Source organism: Micrasema longulum, unplaced genomic scaffold, assembly GCF_059751315.1.
Source record: "Micrasema longulum isolate JH-2025_06_02 unplaced genomic scaffold, ASM5975131v1 h1tg003050l, whole genome shotgun sequence".
NCBI classification, from domain to species: domain Eukaryota; kingdom Metazoa; phylum Arthropoda; class Insecta; order Trichoptera; family Brachycentridae; genus Micrasema; species Micrasema longulum.
Genome location: NW_028280156.1, coordinates 100,603 through 125,503, shown reverse-complemented (window position 1 = coordinate 125,503; position 24,901 = coordinate 100,603). Strand labels below are relative to the sequence as shown.

The following is a 24,901-nucleotide window of genomic DNA, read 5'->3' as shown; positions in this document are numbered from 1 at the left end:
TACATATTTAACTTCATATTTTGTAAAAATCTTAATAAACTGATTGTTATTGCAAACTGACGTTTTAATATGTATGCATTCTATTTAAGATTAAAATAAAAGTAATATTTTTTCTTTTGTTTCAGATTGACATCACACCGATAAAACAACTTTAAACAGCATGCCTGAAAACAAAAATAACAAAAAAACATCACAGCGCGAACCCGAATAACAAAAAATATTATAATTTGTATTATTTTTGATACAAAAACGAAATATAAACAACATGTCACTGACTGGAAGTCTAATGACATACGATAACAATAACGACCTGATGAATAATTCCCAAGAAAAGATGATCTCCAACCCGAAGAAGTCGACCACGGTCAGCCAGGGTTTAGGGCAGAAGCAGCCCCTGGTGGCAGTCTCTACTCAGACGGGGAGCCAGGGTAGCAGGAAGAAGAAGAAGTCTTGCTGTGGCGGAGGACACCTGAACTCCCTGTGGTCTCTTTGGTATGGACTCCTGGCTGTTTTAGGACAGTCGTACATCTTGATTCAGAGCGTGAGACGTTTCCTTGGTAAGTTTTAATTGTTTCATTTCAACGCCGTTTTCACAAATGTGTAACTGAAATTAACATGTTAGATAAAATGATACAACTAATGCCAAGCAACAGAAAATATGATAGAATAGAAATAGATAGCTCACGTCTTTCAACATTCAACACGTATCTTGATCATTTTTTGTTACATGAAGGTAAAGTGATCAGTCTTACGCTTCAGGTACCAGTCTAGGGACTTTTAAAAATTCTAGTGTAAACACTCTTTTAAATATTATTTCGGGAATCGAACCCGAGACCCCTTGCACGGTAGGCAAATGCGCTGAATATTACACCACGAGGCCGACGAATATAAACATTATGTAATTAAATAATAAATATAAACCTTTTTCCTCACTAAACATGCAATAATTAGACGTGATTCGAACGAGGGGATCAAACGACCCCAGCGCCTGCTTGTAAATAGTCACGAGACTAAAAAGTTTGGTGTGTTTATTACCGTGCAATAATTTTTTCATGTTATCGCGTTCATATTTTTTACTCATTCGTGTATTTTATTTATTTTTGTTAGCTCTATGAGTGCTAATTTACGTAGCGTGAAATCGACCGTTGTATTATTTATATTTTTTTTTAATTATTAATCTATTTGAAAATTTTAAAACAAAGCAAAGTAAAATATTTCTTTCCGTTATTTTCAGGATTACAAAAAAAGGAGTAAATAGTTGTAATAATACTATTGAGGAATCGACTCCCTATTATTAAATAATTTAAACATATAGAATACACAAATATCGCTCTGTCAGATTTAAAATTTACACTAAAAATGCATTGCGTAACTTAGTAGACATTATAATAATAAATATGTACATCTCCCTATCCCTCCTTATCCTCTCTTCAAGCATCCTTGTCATAATTCCGCACAATTTACAATAACTTACTGTTCTAAAAAAAATCTTTGATCATTGAAAAATATTAACGAGTACATGAAAATAACATTTTTAAATGTATAAACTTATATGTATTTATTTAATAAGTAATATATTTTCTTAACTAACTTTGCACTCTTTGAGGAAATCTGTTATTAGTTCTGTGTTTATACACTATATCTGTTTGTTTACTATAAATATGTATGAAGAACTGTTGATTTCCCAAATAAAATAAAATAAAATAAAATAATGTAAAATAATTATCTTAAAACTAAATGCCCAGCTATAAAATTTTAATCAGTTTGTCATTAAATTGCTTTTTAACATCAATTAATGTACATTGAATGAAATATACTCCTTCAAGAATGTTTATTTAGAAACGATCGCAATCTTTTATTTATTTTGTCACCAACTGATGATTCAATGAAAAATTAAATAGTCACAAAGTGTTTTAAGTGGCCAAAACCAGCCAACGACTTTCTTTTTCTAAAATCTACAAAAAGACGACTGTGTGTCACAAATCGCGTTCCATTTTGTTGAAATATCTGAATATATATTTATATGAATTGTTTTACCCGCGCGTTATAGCGTATGTACGTATATTGTATAGCAATCGAGTCGAAAAGTTACAAAAGTAAGTAAAGCCTCCAGAGCGAGTTTTGTAATTCTACGACTCGTGTAAAACATCCTTGCAAAAGCCTCGTGGGTATAAAAATGTAAATTATACATAAAAAATGTAAAATGATAATTTACAAATAAATCTTTATGGTTGTATGTACAAAACATACTTTATTTTTCACGCAATAAACGGAAAATTGGCGTTTTTTTTTAAAACAAGGTTTTATTATTTGAAGCACCTTGAAGTTATTAGTTTTAATTTAAAGACGAAAATGATTGATCAAGGAGAATAACATTACACCAATTTTCGATATCACAATATTTATCATAAAACAGATTCTGTGCATTTAATTTTCTCAAAATTCTGTTCTTCAAAAAATTCTTCTTTCAAGGTTTTAGCGATTTGAAGCACCCCAGTTCCTTAGATTAAAAATTTTGATCAACAAAAGTTTTTTCTTCTCCGGGAAACGAAAAATGGCTTACAAGATTTTCTCACAAATATGTTTTATTTCCTGTCCGTCCGGTCTTTCAAATTTCCTTAATTGTTCATCAAAAGAATACGAAATCTCCGCATTGAGGAAAAGAAAGAACTAGAAAATACTCGTCCCGTTTCAGAGATAATTAAAATCTATTACTCGTGGAAACCGTTTTCATAAAGGTTCGGGTGATTTGACCGGAAGGTTGCGCATTTTCTTCAGAAACTCAATAACCGAAATTACGTATTTACGAAAAATAAATTTCATGAGCTAGAAAATGGTCGGTAATTCTAAAACGGACTGGGGAAATGTGAAAAAATACTCTACCGAAAAGCTTATAGTTAATTTACTATCGAATCATAATCCTAAAGACTGTTTTAGTATCACACTACTGGCTTTATATCATGCTTTTTCTGAGCTTTTACGGCTGAGTCATAATCTTAGCTCTAAAATTTGAATAGGTTAACTAAAGCTTTTATGTCACCGTTAATCTTTATCATATTTTTCTAATTAAAATTACTTGTAAATCTTATAAGACATCGTTTATTTGGAATAATTATTTGGTCAAGTTTTAATTGTGACAACTTGCTAAATTGAAGGCTTAAAATCTTAAAAGTTTCATTATCTAATTACTTTTAGCTTGTCACCATTCTGTCATGAAAGTTATTACATCACCCCCTCCAATTAAAAGTTTAACTGCTTGAAACACAACTTCCAATGGATTTGAACTTAAAAAAATATCTTAAGAAACAGGATCAATGTCATGTTTATTTCAATGTTATCTAATTATTAAGATGATCTTAAGATGGATGAACGAATTACTAAAATCAAAAACAATTTAAAATTAACACGACTTTTGGTTAAAGATGGCTGGTCTACTTCTCAATTTAAGTATTCAGCCTTATTCCATTGTTTATAAGGACAATAAGCAAGTACTCACACTGTAAAATTGCAATCAAGAAGTGGATAATATAGGTGGAATGCGCACGGATTGATCAGTGTGGGGAGGGGCCTATTGTCGGGGTCACTGGGTGCTGGTTACCAAAAGTCGACTCTGCCATTGTCTCTGTAGGTTGGTCGACCAGCGTGTATACGCTACGCGGATATGTTTTATTCCAGCATTGCAGGCTACTTTGTGGTGTCGGAAGTCATACATCCAACATATCACGCGTGATTCTCACTTTGCTTTTCAAAATGTTTGCTTTAAACTTCATAAATAAATTAAAGTCAGCACTGACATGAGTTTTGAACATTATTTATTAGAGTGAAAATAAAATACAATAACATTAAAGAAAAATGTTATAGAATATTTAACTAATAAAATTTAACGCTGAAGTTAAGATTATATTAATCTTTTCTACTACGCGGTTGACAATAATTTTAGAAGACAAAGATCTTGGATCTTGGTAGTAAGTGGCGGGCTGCAGAGGTAGAGAAGAAAAAGCGGTCAGTGCGTCGGTGCTTTTATATGCTTGCCTTCGTCACTGATCCTCTTGGTTGCCAACCTGTAGTGTTTTTTGTCTATCCTCGACAGTTGGCGGTACCTACTTCAGAGGCACCACAATTGGATCAGGCCAAACAGGCAAAAAAATGTTTTTATTTGATGTGTTACTTAAAGGATAAATGTTAAAAGTAAATTTTGTTTGATGTGTATTGGGGCCATGATTCAAAACTATGCATTTAAAATGCGTGGACATCTAACACTTTATCTAGTTTTTAAATAAAAAAAACGCAAATTTTAACAGAATAAATAAACGAAATAAATCCGAAAATCTCGACAATTTTGCGAGCAACTACCAGGGCCCCGATTACAATGGAAAGTTAACATTTATCTTCAATTTTATCGACAAAGTAAAATTTAGTTTTCCGTATGAAAAGCAGAATACGCATACATTTTTTTTCTTCTAAACATGTTTCTTTTTAGGTTACGATGAAGATACTTTAAATGTTCGTGAAAATATACTCATTTTCGTACACAAATATCGATTTTTCTTTATAGACAGTCGAAGATAACTCTGTTAATTTCCCTTTGTAATCGGGGCCCAGATATGATAATTTTTTGACGATCGTCACTTGTCGATGACATGTTTCTACCAATATACTTGACCTTTAGCGATCTTAACTCAGAGTAATAATACGCCAAGCTATAGAGGAGCCCAAACATTGAAAAACCATTCTATGACTATTGGGTATTAAGTTAGCTACAGTTCGCAGCAAAACAATGGGCCGTACTCAGGTCGAGAATTACCAAATGGATATTAATTTGCATTGTAAATACTTTTAAGTATGTACCTGTGTATTTATTATTGCAGGGTTATTCCAATTTATTTGATATAATTCGCCTATATTTATTTTATAAAACTGAAAATACATGCGTGTGCATTTTTTTATTTATTTTACTCACAATATACTAATAATACATTTATCGAGACATAAATCCCAACTCCTTAGAACCAAAGTCCTGTGTTGACATTGCTATTTTCGAGTAAAATTTAAATCGACCTCTACTCGATAAAAACTCAAACTTTATATGAATGCCTAGTGCGGCCCCGACATATTGCCCGTAATCAACTTTCATTGAACATAAACATACTGAACAGTAAACATACTTTAATTCACAAATTTATCCCCTTAATTGAGAATAAATAATATCTGAAGTAAATATACTGATATAAGGAAAGTTTTTAAGTAACATTACGTGTCGGTACAATAAATGCCAAAAATCAATGTAAATCTAAAAAAATATTCGAAATCAATTACCTATGAAAACTGACACTTTTAACACCTTTGACGCTCCTACTGCTGCAACCAAACATACTGCAATTCACCATAGTCGATTATTATTTATTATAACGTAAATATCCAATTAATTTACAAACAAAGCCAAGCACAGCGACAAAAGCGTCCGACAGAACTATTATGTGTTTGTTTTCAAACAAAACACAATGGCCACCAATTTGTTGCTAACCAACATCGCTTGCGTTCTATGAAACATAGTGATAGGGCTTCTCTATGGGTTACGCATGATTACTCTGAGGATCTTAACGTAATCTATAACAAATATGTATTTACGGACACCTTTAGTTTGATAAGTTCTGAATTAAAAAATACAATTCAAACATTTTTTATAGGTTATTCTAGTCTCGAGTGGCCCAGTCCGCCTCCTGAGGCGATGTGGTGCCCATTCTTGCTAGGGGGCGCGGCCCTTCTGCTGCCGCCCTTCCTGGCCGCCGCCGTCTTCCGGGCCGGGAACCTGCCCAACGACGGGTTCAAGCTGGGCGCCGCCCTTACGGCCTGTAGCCGCGGGCCGCCCTCGTCCATCCCGGGCGCTGGTCGCCCTAAAAATGCAGGTAAGAAATTTCTATGACAACTACATAAACTGGCATACGTTTAAACATCCCTAGGAGAGATGATTAGGGACGTATAAATCATTATTTTGATAAAAAATTCAATAAAATAAGATTATAAAAGATTAAAAGTACCAAATGTTGAAAATAAATTATCAAAATTAGACAACGTAAAAATCTTAAAAATAAAAAAAGCGATTTAAAATAAGAAAAAAATAATGAATGACCAAATAAACAATATTTCTTTTAGTCCTCTCCTGCCTTGCTTCGAAAATATTGATATCAAATTACCACCCTTGTAAGGAAAAAAGACTTGCTTTATTGGGTCCACGTGTAGTATTTAGTGAACATGATAAAAATAAAATAGGAATAAATTCATTAATTAGTAAACCTTGACGAAGAAGCTTATTTGCTTTGAAACCGGTCGGTGGAAAAAAAAAAAAATAATAAGTGGTTAAAAACAAAGTAGTTTTATTTTTTTTATTATTAAAATACGTTTACTCTAAATAACTTTGAACGTTTTATGAAATCTTAAAAAAAAATAAAGAAAGTAACCACCCTAAAAGTTTTTACGCTTTTCGAATTTTTAGTTTTATATAACTATTCCTGATCTTACCGGTATAAATCATTATTTTGATAAAAAATTCAATAAAATAAGATTACTCTAAATAACCTGTTTAACGAAGTCTTAAAAATAAGTAAAGAAAGTAATTACCCTCACAGTTTTTAAACTTTTCGAATTTTTAGTTTTATATAACTATTCCTGATCTTACCGGCGCCAAATTCCGCGGCAGTTATAAGCCGCAACGTCAGAAAATGAAAGCTAGTACCGAAACAAATCATATGAAAAATTTACGTTTTGAATACGTGTCACCATTTATTGTAAACAACCGGCCCTGCATTGAATATCATCATCATAATCATTCCCTTTCTGCACCTAATGGTGCATAGGGCACAGCAGTGGTACACTAATCGCAGTGTACCTTGATCAGTTTGTTTCATGAAGGTAAGAGGATCAGTCTTACGCCTCAGATACCAGTTCAGGGACTTATACTTATGTGAAGATCATTTTTATTTTTTGTTTATTTAATTATGTATTCATACAAAGATACTTATTACAAACAAATAACTATAACGTATTCCTAAATCTTTGATGCCAAGAGCCAATTTATTTTATTTTTTTACATTTTATTATATTACATACATTTTTTTGTATGCTCATGATTTTGAAAGATTACTTAACTCTACCAAAACCTTTTATACAAGTCACCAGAAGATTGATTCCCTGATCATGCAATTAACACCACTTATCTCAAAGTTATTAACTTCTTTTATATAATCTAGAGAGCAGCCATCGAGTCGAAAATCTCCTCTAGCATCCTGGTTCTTTTTTACATATAGAACTAACTGTATTCTTCATTCACCTGAAAACGAACATCATAAATAAAGCCCTTAGTCTTTTTCGTGTATCTTTTTTATACTTGTACAAGTTTGCATTATATTTATGTGATTTGTTAATTTAGTTTTAAAACATTATTTTACCACCATTTCGATTGAAATTGTTGTGAGTAAAATTTACGGAATTAAACTATTCATATGTCTCTAAAAACTCCTCTAGTAAGTAGACTCTTTAAGCACAATATATTGTAGGTGTATTGCATTTTTGGTTGATAACAATGTGGCAATATTGCGAGAGATTTATCAAAAGACTTTCACCCTTCTGTCGGGGGTAGGAGTATGACGGATGGATCACGTGACACTGTAAGGGTGTGTAATAACTTCTTGCCTAGAAATGGTAATATTTCATAGAGGATTGATTGAGAATACGTAACATACCGCAAGGTAACCTTGGCGGTTGTTTTTGTAATTATTTAATTTAATTACCTTTTATGTACATTTACAAGTGTAAATTTATAAATAAAGTTGGTAAAATAAAATATTTAGAAGTAATCATAGATTCGCATTTAGACTGGGCTGTTTAAATTGACAATTAAACAACAAAAATTTAAAAACATGTGTTTGCTTTCAACTCTCTAAGAAACATTCTGGACAAAAAATACTTCGAAAAAAGTGTATTTCTCATTACGTCACAAGTCTTATCGAGTAAGGTATTATTTCGTTGGGTGGGGCCAGGAAAAATGCCATTCAAGCATTAGAAATTGCACAAAAGTGTGTTTTCAAGGCTCTACTCGGGGTCCCTATCAGGATCAGGACACCTACAGCTGAGGTGTTTGCACGAGTAAGTATTCTGAACGTCAGGCAACTGTATGTTAAGGCACTTCTCGTTCACACTCATAAACACGGTGGAAATAAAATTTACAATACTAGCTATGAAACGCGTCTTAAAAGAAAACAGCCATACATGGCACCTAAAATGACGACATCATTTGGTCAAAGAAGTCAAATATACATTGGACCAAGAATATATAACAGTCTATTTGCCCCAAAAGCAGATAAACATCTTGAGCAATTTTAACTATTTAAATCAAGTAAAACGTGTAAATTGTTAAAAAATACGTCAAAACATTTTAGACAATCCAAAGTGTAAATACATTGATAAATAGAATACGATTTTTTTTAAGTGTAGAATTTATACATCCTTGAAAATTCTACACAAAAGCACAAGAACAAAACGAAAGAAAGGCTTTACAGTCGTATTGAATTCAATTTTTCGCAAGAAGCACTATTTTCTCAACGCTCATAAATAAAAAAGTCAAATAATGTATTCTGAAAGCATTTTCCATATTTCTTTGAGTCTCTGCGCGATAATTGAATTCTTTGTTCAGCATTTGTTAACCTGATTCTCATTACTAACAAAGGGAATAAAATCATTCGTTGACGCAGCAAGGAAAACAAAATGGCTGCTCATTTAAATTCTGTTTAGTTTATGCTTTTACAGCAAATACAAAACGTTACCCTATCTGGTGGTAACTTATGTGCAGTAAATACTGTTGCATATTGGGAAAACGTAGCTCGTTTTATGGGCCTTAGATTTACGCATTCATTCATAAAGTTCAAACACGCCTTCGTAACGTTCTGGGGGAGACTGTGCACGTATTCAACCGAACAAACGTGTTTGCGATCGCTTATGCGAACGATCGTATTTGACGCTAATGCGTTTTTCGGGTTTCAATTTAATGTCATCGAATAAAGTTTCACCTCTTCTCTTTGGTTTTCTTGGTAAATTATCGAATTCAACCATTAATTGAAGCTCTTGCTAGAATATTATTTTATTTGTGATTTTAGAAGAAGATTTAGTTCATAGTTATTATTTAAATAAAATGTGTTCGATGTAGAAATAAATTGTTTTGAAAAAAAATATTTCGCTGGCAGAAAAACATTAATTTATTTCAGTGTGGTTTTCTACACTACGAGTATGTGGGACGTGTTATTATATCTATAATATATACCTTTATTATGTCAGACTCGTTGTGTAATGGTCAGTGTGTTTGCCTACCATGCGAGAGGTCTCGGGTTCGATTCCCGACATGGTTGATATGAAATATTGATTTAAAAGGTGTTTTTTACAGTAGAATATCTCATAGTCCTTGGACTGGTACCTGAAGCGTAAGACGGATCATCTTATCTTCATGTAACAAAAAATTATCAATATACGCTGCGATTGGTGAACCAATTCAGTGCCCTATGCACCTTTAGGTGCGGAAAGGGAATGAAAAAAATTACCCCTGAAATTCGCTCATTGAGACCACGAGTTGTGTTTTATTAATGATATTAATAATAATAATAATCATGGTTTATTGACAAAAATTACAATTTCTTTATCTACTACATACATACTTAGGTAATAGATTTCTCTGGATTATGTCTAGTCTGCCTAACTAGGTACAACCTGTTTTAAGGCAGACATTTTCATGCAAAAATGAACAATAGCATGACTACCTTCTAGTTTTTTTTTACATTTTAAATGTTTACAATTAATAGTCAAGAAACGTGGGAATTTTGCTAAATAATACTCGATATTTTGACAGCTTATTTCGACAGCTTATTTCGACAAGAGCAAGTGACACTTAAAAGGCATTTGTCAAAGTAGTGCTCGTATCGTTTCATAAATATTGATGCATGTAACAATGTTTAAAGATTACTTTTGATTGATTTTGGTTTTTTTTTTGTACTACGACAGACCAAAAGGCCCAATCATAGTGGTTAATTACAGCACAGTACACATCCAGGCCTGAGAAAAATCATATATTTATTTTCGTGTTCTCGTCGGGAATCGAAATTGTAACCTTCCGTGTGTGAGTCAAGCATTTTGACCACGATACCACCGAGGTCGCCATCGATTCACATAACGAAAGCCGACTGGCAATTGATATTTTTATCAGTTAAGTTTTGGCTACACGCAAATAATTTCTGAACAAAATCATTAGTGCCAGCCTGTGCTAGGAGAGCTGTATACACTGTAAAAGCCTAACCTCTTCACTGCCAAGAGCGTACTTTAGTTTTAAAAATAAAGGGGAGTAAGTACGCTAGAATAGAATTACTCTAAAATGTCCACTTGTAGTGTATTGTTGCGCAGTATGGGACAGTGTTTTAAATATTTTACTGAATCGTGTGCAAAAAAAACTTATCCTCTTTATACGATGACAATGTAAGCAATAAATAAAATCCTGCATAAAATCAAACAAAACAACTTTGTTTTTAACCACATTATTTTTTCTACCGATCGGTTTCAAAGCTATAAAAGCTTCTATCAAGGTATACTTAACTGGTGGATTCTATCCTATTTTATTTCATCAATGATTTCTAAGTATTATACTGCGTGTGGAGCTTATAAATCAAGTATTTTTGTCTTGTGAGGATGGAAAGCGCAATTAATAACCACACAGTCAGTGTTTCAAATATAATATTTGTATTTAAAATCCTACATGTTTGTAGTCTTTATGTTTTATAAAACACGCTTTGTTTTGCTAATAAATAAGTTTTTCTGTCAATTTTGTTAATCCCTTTAAAATATAAGCGTATTGAAGTGGATATTAAACATACGTATTATTAATGTCTTAAGTATTAACTTTGTGGTCCATCAGTTTACTAAATGTAATAAAATATTTGTAAATAACCAATTCCGACTTTTCTATGTCTACCGCTTTCGAGACTTACCCGCCATTTCGTCAGCACACCAATTAAACCGACATGCAAAACCCACTATACATTTTTACCATAGTTATTGGTTGTTTCACAAAAATATAAAAACCACACCACACGCATCATATCACATGCACTGTTAAAATTAAGTACCCTAATATAAATATAAAATAATTCTATGAATGGCTGCTTTCTGCATAACCATGTTCAATTAACAACTAGATCCTTCACACAAAGACAACTTAAACAAATACAAACTAATATCACTTTCAGACAAAGGGATTTTGAGAATTATTCAATTAAAATCTATAACCTACTTCTACTTTCTATTAAAACAATTAGTAACGAGAAAATGTTTCAAAATGCTATAAAAAACTGGATAGTGGAGCTAGGTAGAAGTAAAATGGATTGTCTCATTCGCCCAAACCAATATTTAATCAACTGATCGACAAGTGTATAGCTTATGTTAGGTTTTTGTTATTTTCATTGTGCGTTTTGTAATATGTATAAACAATATAGATGTACATACTTGTATATACCTAGTTTTTAAAACTGTGAATATTTTATTAAGTAAGTCTTCTTTGTTTATTCCCGAATGTAAAAACATTTCAATAAATTTTATTGTTAAGTGTTCTCTGCATGGGTAGACCCAGTGAGATCACATTATTTTTATTATTAATTACAGTTTGTTAGAGAAAAATACGAATAAAGAAATAAAATATTAATAAATACCCTAATGAAGTGTTTTAAAAACATTTTTCTCCGGTTAAAATAAGTTTAATAGCAATATACGGGGAAAATACTTGTCTTATCCATACTTTGGCACAAAGAGTTGAAATGCATTCAATTACTTTTCCTATGCATCATCCATCTTCATAAAATGTTCCCAACTTCATAATATTTATGAGCGACCGCCTTTGCGTTTTGGGGTGCGCCGGGCGCCAGTTGTGCCTATAAGTGGGTAGGTATCCCATATCTCCTTTCCCTCAATTACATAAAGAATCGCCCAAGTACAATACTCCTTCCCAAGGATAAACCCGACCCCTCAAGACTCCGCAGCTTTGTTTAATCAGAATTGTGAATTAACTTGTCGCCTTTATTACTAATGAGGGGGTGTGGGAGTTTTGAAGGAATTAAGCTATCGTTCTTCGAAAAAATGAATTCATAAAAACTCACTGTTATAAAAGATTAAGACATAAATGTGGGTGAATATATTTATACAGCCACTTACTTACTTTTCCATGTCTACCAGTTAAGATACGTACCCGTTTCTTCGTCAGGACACTAATTACACTAACATTCATATCCATTCTACATTATTCCATTATAATGGTAACCCATATGCATATAGCGCATATAACAAAAAAGCGACAACACCTTTTAGACCGATCTCCACTTTCAATCACAGGTTGTGATCTTACCCCTAGTATAAATGTTAAACTACTGGATGTTTATTTCAATTCAGATCTTTCTCTTCATACTCAGGTCAATAAAACGGTAAGTGCTGGTTTCTTCCATCTCCGACAGATCAAATCCGTGCGGGGAAATATTCCTTTAGATACAACTAAAGCTCTTGTGCTTATGTCGTTTCGCGTCTAGATTACTGTAATGGAATATACGCAAATCTCCCAAAATATCAAACTAATAAACTTCAATCTGTTTTCAATGCAGCAGCAAGGCTTATTACGGGAGTAAAAAAATATTCTTTCTCACAACATCTTCGAGATTTGCACTGGTTAAAAAGCCCAGAAATAATAAAATACAAGCTTTGCTGGACAGTATTCAAATCCCTTTATAAAATGGCTCCAAAATACTCATTGGACCTTTGTATTAGGGAAAATACATGTCAAAGAAAATCTACTCTTAGGTCAGCATTTGATTCAGGAAGAGGAAAACTTCTCAAAATCCGGCGCTCCCCAAACACTAGATTTGGAGATCGTGCTTTTGCCGCCGCCGGCCCCTCTGCCTGGAACCAATTGCCTTCAAACTTACAAATCATCGACAATCCCTGTCAGTTCAGATCCCAACTAAAATCCCACTTCTTTAGACTATCATACTCTCAATTTTAAATCTGGAAATATAATATATCACTTTAGTTTAGTTAGAATGTAAGTTTAGGTATACAATTGTAAAGCGCCCTTGAGGTGATTTTTTACAAAAATCGCGCTATATAAATCAGCCAAATATATATATATATATATATATATATATAGTCAATTCATACTCTTTCCTTTCTTCCTTTCCTCTCCCCTTTTTTAAATTATGATCTTAGAAGATGAAACGATTTTTAATAATTTAATCGGTTCACGTTGGTGTTAGCTTCTATACTGCCGTCATAGGAAAAAAGGGCGCATCTAACATTTTTTTCGAAAATGAGTTAAATACATATTTGGAATCAGGAAAAAAATCGCAGCTACAAAAATACATCTATCTTCCTAAAATAATCACAACCCTATTATTTTCACTAATAAATGAGACTTAACTGCAAAAAGTCTTGAAGGCTGTTCTGACTTATATAATTATAAAAGACTGATTAAAATATTTATTTTTTCTTCTATTCCGTTTTTAAAAACATTTGAAATTAATGTACATACTCGTTTTCAATTGAATTTAAGATCTGCTGGTAATTTTGAAGCTAATTGATTATTAGGTCGGCGCTACTATTTTTAAAAGCAGTAAATGGCCAGTAACGTCTATTTTATTTAGTTGAGTAGAATCAATTGGCATAATAACACTAAAAAGAAAGAAGATAATTTAATAAAGAAACATCTTTTCATTGAAGTATAACATATTTTCTTATATTTTTTTTACTAAAAAGAAGATGAAAATGTTAATTTTCAAATATATAACGTAAAATTTATTAAAATTAAAATGTACGAGGAAATTATTATATATTATATGTTATTATATATAATATAATATATATTCTCTCGTATATTCCTTTAGGAAAAACCATAATACATACTCTCGCATAGTAATATACTTAATTTTTGTAGTATTTTTCACACAGCAAATTTTTCAATCTCCGAGTTACAAAATATTTATTTTAAACTTATAATATTAGAAATCAAACACTTATTTGAGTCTACTGAACAAAAATATTTATTTTCTCCGTTTTTTGTTTTATGTAGAAACGTCCTTCTTTCTTATGACGGCAGTATAATCAGGATACGGAATTTTACCCGGTTTCTTAATTAGACAAAAATAAATAAAAATATTTATTGTATTTTCCGTAGCTCTGAACTTCTTTCTTGGTTATATTATTCACGTGTTTTCTACTGTTAACAAACTTAATAAAATAAATAACTCTTTGTCACCAGTTTATGGTAGCATTCTGTTATATTACACTAAGCTTAAAGTTTGGCCGGCGAGTATGATGCTTCATAATTTATTATGCCTTAACTGTGTCTTAGCCCTTAAATGTCTCCTCTCCGCATACTTTGCGAGGACGATTAAGGAGCTTCGTGGCCGTCAGAGGGTGCTTAAAGTAAGTCTACTGTATAAATCTGACATTTATAAAATTCCATCTTAATTTTTACGAGAATCCCTTATTTGGTGATAAATGCCTTATGATGTGCAACCTGTAAAGAAGTTACATGTAAATAATATAACAAACGACAAACGGCACGTGTAAGTACATTTCTCCACGTACCCAAAGCCGTTTTTAAAGACCGCGGGTCTTCTTATAGGTCACTCATACAAAAGAGCAATTATTTTTTTTATAAACGGGTTACTCTTTTAAAAATTTCAATTTCATAAATCGCGATTTTAATTTAATTTAACTCCACTATTTTCACTGTCCTTTTCACTACAAGTTTCGAAAATTATATGGAGGGTTTTTTTCGGATATTAACAGTCATCCGCATGGCCATGTTGCAAACACGAATGGTAGTAAAAAATATATTTACTTTTATCACAATAGTCTGTCAAATACAGTTATTTTATAAATTAAATAACGTCAGATTAGATTATTATTAGGTATCATTATTTCAATATTGTTTAACTCCGACGCCTTTCATGTATGTCACCAAAATATAAATCCCATAATCACGCTGTAGCACCGCTCATTGAATGTTTTTTACTACATCAATTTAATCGAATCACAGTGAAAGGATTTTAGTAGGTCCGTACTACGTTTGACAATTTCATCACCAGGGAGGTAAGCAACACTATTTCCTTGTAATGGGAAAGGACGGCACAAAATATTACTTCAGTTCATACCCAGAGGCATTGGGCTCCCTGGGCCCCGTTTACAATGGGTAGTTAAAATGTATCTTCAATTTTATCTACAAAGTAAAATTAAGTTTTCTGTGTGAAAAGCAGAATATGCATACATTTTTTTCTTCTAAACATCTTCTAAACAGCTTTCAACGAAGATATTTTAAATGTTCATGCAAATATACTCATTTTCGTACACAAATATCAGTTTTTCTTTATAGACAGTCCATGATAACTCTGTCAACATCCCATTGTAATCAGGGCCCTGGACAATTATAGACATTGTCTCAAATACGACAATTTCGTATCGGTAACTATATTATGGGGCACCCACAAACGGCACGTATTACGTTACCGCCTCATACCCGTACGCAATGTTTGTTAGGAGCGCACATCGCGGCTATGATGTGTTACGTCAAAATGACGTGACGGCGACTACAAGCCGTTATGTTTGTGCTTGTTTATTAAAAATGTTTTTTTTTTCATAAACATAGATAGTTTTATGATTATATTTGTAAAAATTCTCTTCAAATAATTATACATTTTGAACGTTATTGAAAATACCCATATATATATATTGCTGCAGTCATTAGGGCTAAAAAAGGGGACACAAAATATGGATAATTACAATACAGTAAAACTTTAATTTTCTAGATTTATGAATGCCAGATGTTATCCGGATACTCAAAAATACGGATAGTAAGATTAACCATAAAATTAAGCCAATGCTTTGAAAGAAAACACAAAATTAACCAGAAGATCACTTTTTTATTGCTATTCAAATAATACAGCTTATTGGTTACGTGTTTTTATTTCCTGATAACGATCCGGATGACCGAAGTTCGAATAAATAAAGTTCTATTTTATTTGATATTTTATGAAAATGTTTATTGAGTTCTTATAACAAATAAACCAGTTATTTATGTTTATCGATTATTTTAATTTTTAAATACTGCATCTTCTTCTTCTTGCGGTGCCTTGCCGGGTTCTCTCCGACGTTGGTGATCACTACAGTGAAAGCATCTCGGTCCTGCGCTTTTCCTAGGCCAGGACAAATGCTTGATGGATGTACTCGCCATAGTGATTCCTGGCAAAAGACAACCAGAGTGGTTTCCCGTTGCCTTCTCTGGTGGATTTTTCTGTCGGGGTTACCTTCCCTTATCTGGTTGGTTCTGGTTTGGAAACGCCAGAAACTCGCCTTACATCCTCTCGTTATCTCCTGCGATCACTCCGTTATCAGTGTGATCACATTGCCCAGGGTTCGCGACGTGGACGCTTACGAGTTGGACTAGTCAGTATTGTTGCCGGTGGAATGTAACTGAGCGTTCGCAGCATTTTATAAAATCACAGCCTCGTTCGAACCCTTTTTGACGGTTTTCAAATATTTACTCATTTCAAATAAAAATTCCTAATTCTAGAAAAAATAAGTCATGTCATTTTCTTAAAATATGTCAGTACTGATCATTTTAGTAAAATTGACCATTTATGCGCTTTCTGAAAACCTCAACGTATTAGTTGATACAATTTTTGTGATCGTTTCTACATGTATATAAGTTATAATCCAAATGATAAACGGGCAAAAATTGCGTTCACCAAACTCTTCAAAAGTTTTTTTTTTCATTTTCAGGAGTTCTCAGAAGTTTATGGCAACATGGTGGACCAACAGCTCCGTTTCTGCACCTGGTGACTGCTTTTTGTCTTCTGCTTCCGAGACTTTTGATGGAAGCTCGACTTATCGAGGCTGGATTCCTTCCTCAAGGTTTGGAATAACTATTTTCCTTAAAAAAAATATAATTGTTGTTGGTAATACTCTACAATAAAACATTATATTCCAGAAAGCAAGTAAGAGAGTGTAATTCTATTATTTTTGTGCATAACTTATATAGCGCCTTTTTTGTAATATAATACCTGAAAAATGCTTTATATAATTCCGATTTACATTTTTTTACCATGTTTAATTGTCTGTGTCCAGGTAGATGAAGAAAATAGTTCTGTGTGTGAAAAAAAATACTGGTCTAATCTTAGTAATTTAAATATTATTTACCACAATATTCACAGATTAAAAATGATAGTGAGTCGAAGTGTTTTTTTGCAAAATCTGCATAACTGAAATCGGAGTATTTTTTCACTAACCGCAAAAAATATTATTTGAAAAAAAATAATGAGGCATTTGGATTATTTTGAAAACAATATTGTAAATCATTAAAAAATGTGTTTGACATTAATGTTATAATTATCATTTAAGTAAATATTAGTATATAATCACTTACCACCAGTGGTTATATATTTACTAATATTTATTATTATTAATTATCGTTCAAATATTTATTGATTTGGGGTCTAAAATTTTGCCGACCTTAAGTTTGGAATGGAATTGGAAAAATAAAATAGACTAACTGCTCTCGAAATTCGATCCCTCGGGCAAATATGTGGTAAAACTATGAACGATAGTCGCACAAATATTGAGATTCGTGCATTGTGCAAGGCGTAGTTAAGTATTATCAACTACATCAAGATAGAAGGTCTGCAGTGGTATGGATTATTAGAGTAAATGGACAGGGAAATAACGGCTAAAAACATTTACGATGCGAATTTTGATGCAAGCAGAAAAAGAGGAAGACCAAAAAAGACATGACCAAATCCAACAAATGTAATTCAAAAGTCAGAATAATTGGCGTGCGTGCATGAGAAGTAGGGGAAGTTAAACTATGAAAGGAAGCAGAGTCTTCATACGAGTCAAAATATGTAAGAGATTTACGATCCAGAAATTTAAGGAATCTATTCTGTATATTATCTAGTTGTGATATATAAATTGTATATCGAGGATTCCAAACAACAGATGCAAACTCAAGATGGCTGCGAACGCATGCATTGTATAAGATTTTGAGGGATGCGGTTGTTTTGAATGGTTGAGTGGTGCGTATAATAAAGCCCAGATTTCTGTAAGCCTTATTTATAGACGCCTGAATATGGGAATCAAATAAGAGTTTTTCATCCATAATCACACCTAAATCTCTCATGTAGTTTTTCCGAACAAGACAATTACCACAAATAAAATAAATAGAACTACTTTGTTTTTAACCACTAATTTTTATTTTTCACTGTATTTAATAGTAGTATTTAGTGAACATGATAGAAATAAAATAAAAAGGAATGACAAAAAAGCTTGTTTGCTTTGAAACCGGTCGGTGAAAAATAAAAATTAGTGGTTAAAAACAAAGTTGTTCTATTTATTTTATTATAATGAATAACCACAAAGTTAGTGCTTCAAATATAAACTTTATTTAAGACAATTACCGTTAATTTCATAGTTAAAAATAATTTTATTTATGTTTCTAGTGAACGAAATATATCCTCTCTGTCTACCCTTACGGGGAAGCGGTAGGGTGGTTTGTTAGTTTGTTTTGGCTAAAATAAATTTAAAGTTCAATTTACTCCTGTGAATCACCCTATATTAATCATTTTCTCTATAATATATCTTACTCATTCAGCTTTAGATGTTTTCAAATTAAATCAGTTTCCAAACAGAGGGCAGGTTCTTGATATAGTGTTGTGTAATTTCCTGAAGAAGGGAAACTTAAGTTTATTTATGACTGGACCTCCCGAGACTCAATGAGCCCGAAACTTGTGATGTCAGCTTCCCTTAACTTTAAGTCACCCTTAGTTCGAGTTGTGTTTAGCTGACTCATCGATCATTCGGAACTGCAGCAATAATAATCATAATTCGTTCATGGGCCACTTAAAGAGCTTTGTACCTACTTTAAAAAAAAACAATTAAAATTTATTCAATTTGCAGAAACGAACCGCGCCACATATGTTACGGCAGGTAATATATATTTTATATATATGGGAGTTAAGGTAAAATTATGCCCGATACTTCACGGATTCCTGCTTGGAAAGGGAGATTTAGCAAAATGAGAACTCTCGCCTTCCACACAGAAACCAGACTTTTTAAAGACCTGGGCTTGGAAAGCGAGAACTATTCACAGGAACCCGTCACAATACATCTTCACAGGTCACAGTGACGTCAGAAGCTTGAATAACACCGACTCCCACCTTTAATAATAAGGATAAAGTAGGATTACATTGTCCTTGTGTGTTGTATTGAGTTGTGGAACAGCAATTTTGTGAGCACTAAAATTGAAAACAATTATTGTTGTAACTTCGATGGTTTTGAAATATTTCATTAACTTACTTGTACATATAATACCCATTTTGATTTTGTTTAACCCTTACGGGTTTATTCAAATTATAAATACATTTTGTTTATATTAGAAAAATTGATTCTACAGGCGAACCTGGAAATAAGAGAGTTCAAGGCATTTTCCTCTCATAAAGAGGTCTCTCTAATATCCATGTTTTCTTCAGAGATCTACAAACATAACGAGACTTCATTATGTGTGTACTACTATGTACATATGTACAGGAGGTACGAAAAAATGAATGTAGAAAGTACATGACGTATGTAAGAGATAAACATACATACATCATTCAAATTGTACTGAGGTTCTCAGCTTGGGTGCATGTACATAACAACCTGTCAGAACTTGTCAGCACGTTCACAAAAAGTGACGCTGCGGGTACATCGGCAAACCAAATGCTCTTTTATAGAGGTCATGGTTTTAGTCCTTTCTTATGTAGAGGTCAGTTCATATAAAACGACTATCTTATAAAGAGTTTTTCCCGTTTTCTTTTACAGAGGCTTTCGGAGGTAAAATGACGGGACCTTAAGCCAGCTGTCTTTTAAAGAGGTTTCTTTTATGCCAAGATCTTTTGTATCCAGATTTAACGGTATATGAATTTCCCAACAGGCCAGGAGGAAAAACGTAACAAAACAGCAAGACATCAGAAATATCACATTTTAATTATTGTGTTCTCATCGGGTTCGATCCCGGAACCTACCGTGCGTGAATCAAGCGTCTTAACCACTTCACTACGGAGACCGCCTCTTTCTACTTAGAAAAAAACTAAACCGGTTGAAGTTACAAGAGGAGATCCCAGCAGAATGCTCGTATGAGGTTTTTCTGTAATTTAAATTATTTAATACCAAAAAGTATGGCTTTTGCTCAGAAAAATTTCTCTTTACCTTTTCATAATTCAAAATCTAAAATCGTCAGTTTTTTTGACATTCATCTGACGTAGATATTAGTTTTCTGACTGTCGTTTCATTCCAGCTTCTCGGTGAATCAATATGACATAGCTGTATTTCTCGAGACAGATTCCGGATAAATCAGAGGGGGTGTATTGAAAACCAATCCCTAGATTTGATATACCCTTAGATAAAAGACAACTTACAGCTTACAGCCTTCGGCCTGAAACTTGATTCGGAACAGATTGACTGGCAAATTAATCAAAATATAGATTTGCGTAATTTTAGTTAGCCTTATTTACTAAATAATGGATACAAATAATAAAAATAAGCAATGAATTAATACAGAAAAAACTCGAAAACGTAAGAAAATTAGAAAAAGGCATAATATACATAAAAAAGTAACGTATCTCAAACATCATGAGTCTGAAAACCCGATTTTAACTTGGCATACAATGTAATAGAAAATTAAAGGAAACATATTATGCATATTAAAAAAAACATAATAAACTAGCGGACCCGGTTCAGCAAACGTTTTTTCGAAATCTCAATTTTCGATAAACTATATACTAAGTGACATTTGACATTGAGTTTGACATTTCAATTGTTGCTCAAAGCAAAATGCAAAGCAGAGTGCAATATCTCGTTATCCTGCGCCGTTCAACTCTTGTTTTTACAGAGTTTGTTTCAGATCGCAGCGCCACCTACCGGGTCCAATTGAAAGTTTTAACCATCCATGAATCCACTCAAACACACTAAAAAAAAACATCAAAGTCGGTTCAGCCGTTTAAGAGGAGTTCAGACACATACACACGTACAGAAGATTTATATAAACAAAGATTACTTTCGTTTATTATTATTATTCATTTTCGTCATGTACATACCCACACCCAGTGATGCATAGGGCACTGCATCGGTATTTAATCGCATCGTATCTGGGCCATTTATTTATATGGATGATAAGATGATCACTTTTATATGTCAGCTACCATTAAACTATGAAATATGTCAATTCAGAACTACGTTACAAAACCAATTTAATTTACATCCACCCTGCCAGAAATCGAACCTAGGACGTCAAGCATGATAGGGAAAAATTGCCAACCACCACACTATAAGGAATACTTATTTCCATTCGATTTCCTTTATTTATTTTTTTATCTAAGAGTAGCCACTGAGTCGAAAGCACTTGTCCAGAGTTCTGGTTCATTTTCATATACAAAACTCTATTGTTTATTCAATCGGAAACAAATAATATGTTATTCACTACTTGAAGACATGTTTTGTATGTCAAAAATTATTGATGTTTCAAGTATTAAAAATATAATCCGATTGACTAACAAAAGCTGCCAATCACATCACATTTCGATTTAAAAAAATGTTTATTACTAATAAATTCCTTTTCAGAAAAAAAATAAAAACTTGTTTATTTGCGACATCGTTTCCTGACACTAAAGGTGATATTTTTTAGATGTAATTGTTAGAAATACCATATCATGGGTATTACATGATTTTTAAAATTTGTCTCTAAGTAAATAGTAATAAAGAATTAGCCTGTAGATAGACCTTATTTTTTTATATAAGTATAATGTACAGCGCCCTTGAAGTGATTACTCACGAAAACGGCGTTATGAAAATTGTCGAAATTTATTATTATTATTAAAATGATTAAGAAAAAATACACGCTTTTTTAGGAGATTTAGAAATTAAAGGAGACTATCTTAAAAATAATTTTTTATATGTTCAGAATCACTCAGAAAAAAATGTTTTTTCAGAAGCTAACAAAGTTTTTTTTTTAATTCGATGATAATTTTTTTTAATGTACTATCTTGTTATTTGGATTCCGTGCGTTAGATAATCAATTTTACATTTAAATTTCTATACCAGAATGACTTTTGAAACATTATTGTCAGACGGAAGTCAAACAATTACGGAATCAGGTTATGGTTCCGTGGCCAGTGTTGCGGACTCACGGATCAGAGGTCCGAGGTTCGAACCCTACTCTATTCCAATTTTTTTCCCATTTTGTAATAATTTCTAATAATGCTTGTTGAAAATGGCCCCAAAATTGAAATATTTGGGTTATTATTTTTCTTTTATCCTGAGATCTATCCAATGTGTTGAGATTACACGCCATGGACATTCGCAATATGTTTTGATTATTAATATATATTTTTGCATGTTTCTACCCTCTTTATTTGCCTTTTCTTAATTCCTGATCAATAGTAAATTGTCGCATCAAAAGAAGCATCGTTACGCAACAACGCAACGCTTTTGTGCTCCTCAAATCCTTGATTTTTAAGTCCTTTGACGCCTCCCCTTGACGTTTTTCAACAATCATTTCCCTGCTTGTGCACGTCCAAGCCTTCGAGAAGAGCGGAAGCATTAATTTTATCTGGAAATACTCGAGGGTTGTAAAGGCTCTCACGGCACAGTTTGTCGCCTGCAAATCTGTGCTTTTTCGTTCCTGAAAAGCATTTTATTCCCAGCCGTTTAGGGCGTTTTCTTTTCGCTACTCAATGGGGAGGTTTTCACCCTTCGATGTCCTAACGACGTGTCGAGTAACTTCAGAAACTGAAAGCATTGTAACATATTGTAATCTACGTACTTCCACTGGCCAAGGAAACCTTTTACGGATGGAATACTAAAAAAAGAAAATTGCATTTAAAAGAATATTACACATTTATTTACTATTCGCGATGTCTGCTCAAATAAAAAATAACAAAGTTTATCTTTAAAACGTAACAATTATTTTAATTTTAACAAATTTGAAAATATTAAGTGTTAACATAAGTTGTATACTTTTTTTTTCAAATTTAATAATGAACACTTAAAGTAAAAAAAAAAATAAGTTTATACGTCGTTCAAAAGAAAATATTCTGTTCTACAAGATATTGTGTTTGCTTTTACGTTAAATATATTATTTAATTTGATAACAAGCCTTTAAAAGTTAAGGTCAAGTAGACGAAAGTAAGCAATTTCGACACCTCCTTCTGTCCGTTCGCGTTCAATCAAGAAAATAAAGCTGCTGGCTTTCTAATTGAGCAGTGTGCAGTGATGCAATAATTTGATGTAAACATAATATACGAGAATACATTATTGAATAATTTATTGTTTTTTTTTTGTTGTGTCCTCTTGTTCTCTTTATTTGGAAAAAAACGGACGCAGCGTATGTAAACAACCAAATTTACTGCAATATATTTTTTTTTATTTAATAAATATATTTTATTATGAGCGTTTTTAATATATCTGTTTACCGGTGTTACTCGTATTAATTGAAACAAATATATTTGAAAAAAAGTATTTATGCCTGGGCCATAAGCTATCATTTGTTGGTTAATTTAAGTCAAATTTAATTTCAACAAATTATAGTAAATATTTGTTTATATCAACTGACTGAGTTATTAGTTTCTACTGGTTTACAAACGTAGTCGTCTCTTAGTAAATACACTTATTAAATTACCACGTAAATATACTTTTTTTAAACCGTAACTTTCACCATCATTACAGTACGGATAATTATTTTTTTTATTTATTTAAATGTTAAATACAGCACTACTGCCCATTACAATCTACATAAATTTTAAAATTAGGTATCTACAAAAACATGTTTAAATAAGCATAATAAATTATTAAGGTCCATATAAATAATAGTAAACAAATTATTTACTAGTATTCACGAAAATATTTTATAAGATTCACGGTATCAGGTATGCGACAGCCCCTGGTTCAAAACATGCACGTATTTAATTTAATTATTACTCAGTGGTTCTTGAAGGAGCAGTAGGGATTATGAAAGCAAGAGGGTAGGAAGAGAGGACGGCATAAAAAAATCCGTATCTGGTTATCAATGAAAGTCGGTTTCAGCAAAACTGACAGCTGTTAATCCTTTACTTATTACAGTCGTTCTTAAAACTCGGTAGAAATTATAAAGTTTTACTTTATTCTTCAGACTTAAAAGGACAATTATTAAAGCTTATTATTGTGTCAGTGTTTTGACGTGTCTAGTACCCGCGCTCTCCGTAACAATTTATTTATCTAAAGCCAATCGGGCGTGTTAGCTCATCATCTGAGACATTCAGATTTTGCGAATCGAAAACCATTTCAACGTTAATTTCACGGCGAGCAGACGTGCCGGTCTGTCTTTAAAATATCTCTATGTATTAAAATACAGAGATAATGATTGCTGCCCTCGCGATGGACTTGTCTCTTAGGACGCCCTCCATATATTACACGATTGTCGCATGTTTGACGCCGAGAGGTCAAATTCCAATCGAAAGTGCGCGCAATATGGTCTTATTTTTGAAAACTTACGGGGAGTTATAAAAAATAAGACCACTGCGGGAAAATATATCGACTTTTTTAAGATCTCTGTAATCCAACTAAAAAATAATAATAAAGGAACGCCATACCTGACGCTGACATGTCTCTGACATATACAATCACAACACTATCACACACAGAGAGTCAAAACAAGAAGGCTTGTGAACAAAAGACTAAAAATAATGTACAATGACTTTCACAGTATCAAAATACTGACTTTACAAAAATTCGAAAAAGAACGAAATAATTTGATAAAAACCAACAA

At 32.5% G+C, this 24,901-nt stretch overlaps 1 protein-coding gene across 5 annotated transcripts in view; it reads left to right on the top strand.

The window, feature by feature from the left end:
* The first annotated feature begins 123 nt into the window (after positions 1–123).
* tinc (transmembrane protein tincar) overlaps positions 124–24,901 on the top strand; it is a 79,056-nt gene continuing 54,278 nt past the window's right edge. For all 5 annotated transcript variants that reach the window (XR_015825187.1, XR_015825188.1, XM_088241748.1 and 2 more), the window contains exons 1-3: positions 124–557; positions 5,688–5,906; positions 16,852–16,983. Coding sequence is in view for 3 of the 5 variants with exons in the window: in XM_088241748.1 (XP_088097874.1) it covers positions 266–557; positions 5,688–5,906; positions 16,852–16,983 (643 nt within the window). In the remaining 2 variants the exon portion in view is untranslated. The remainder of the gene's footprint in view (positions 558–5,687; positions 5,907–16,851; positions 16,984–24,901) is intronic.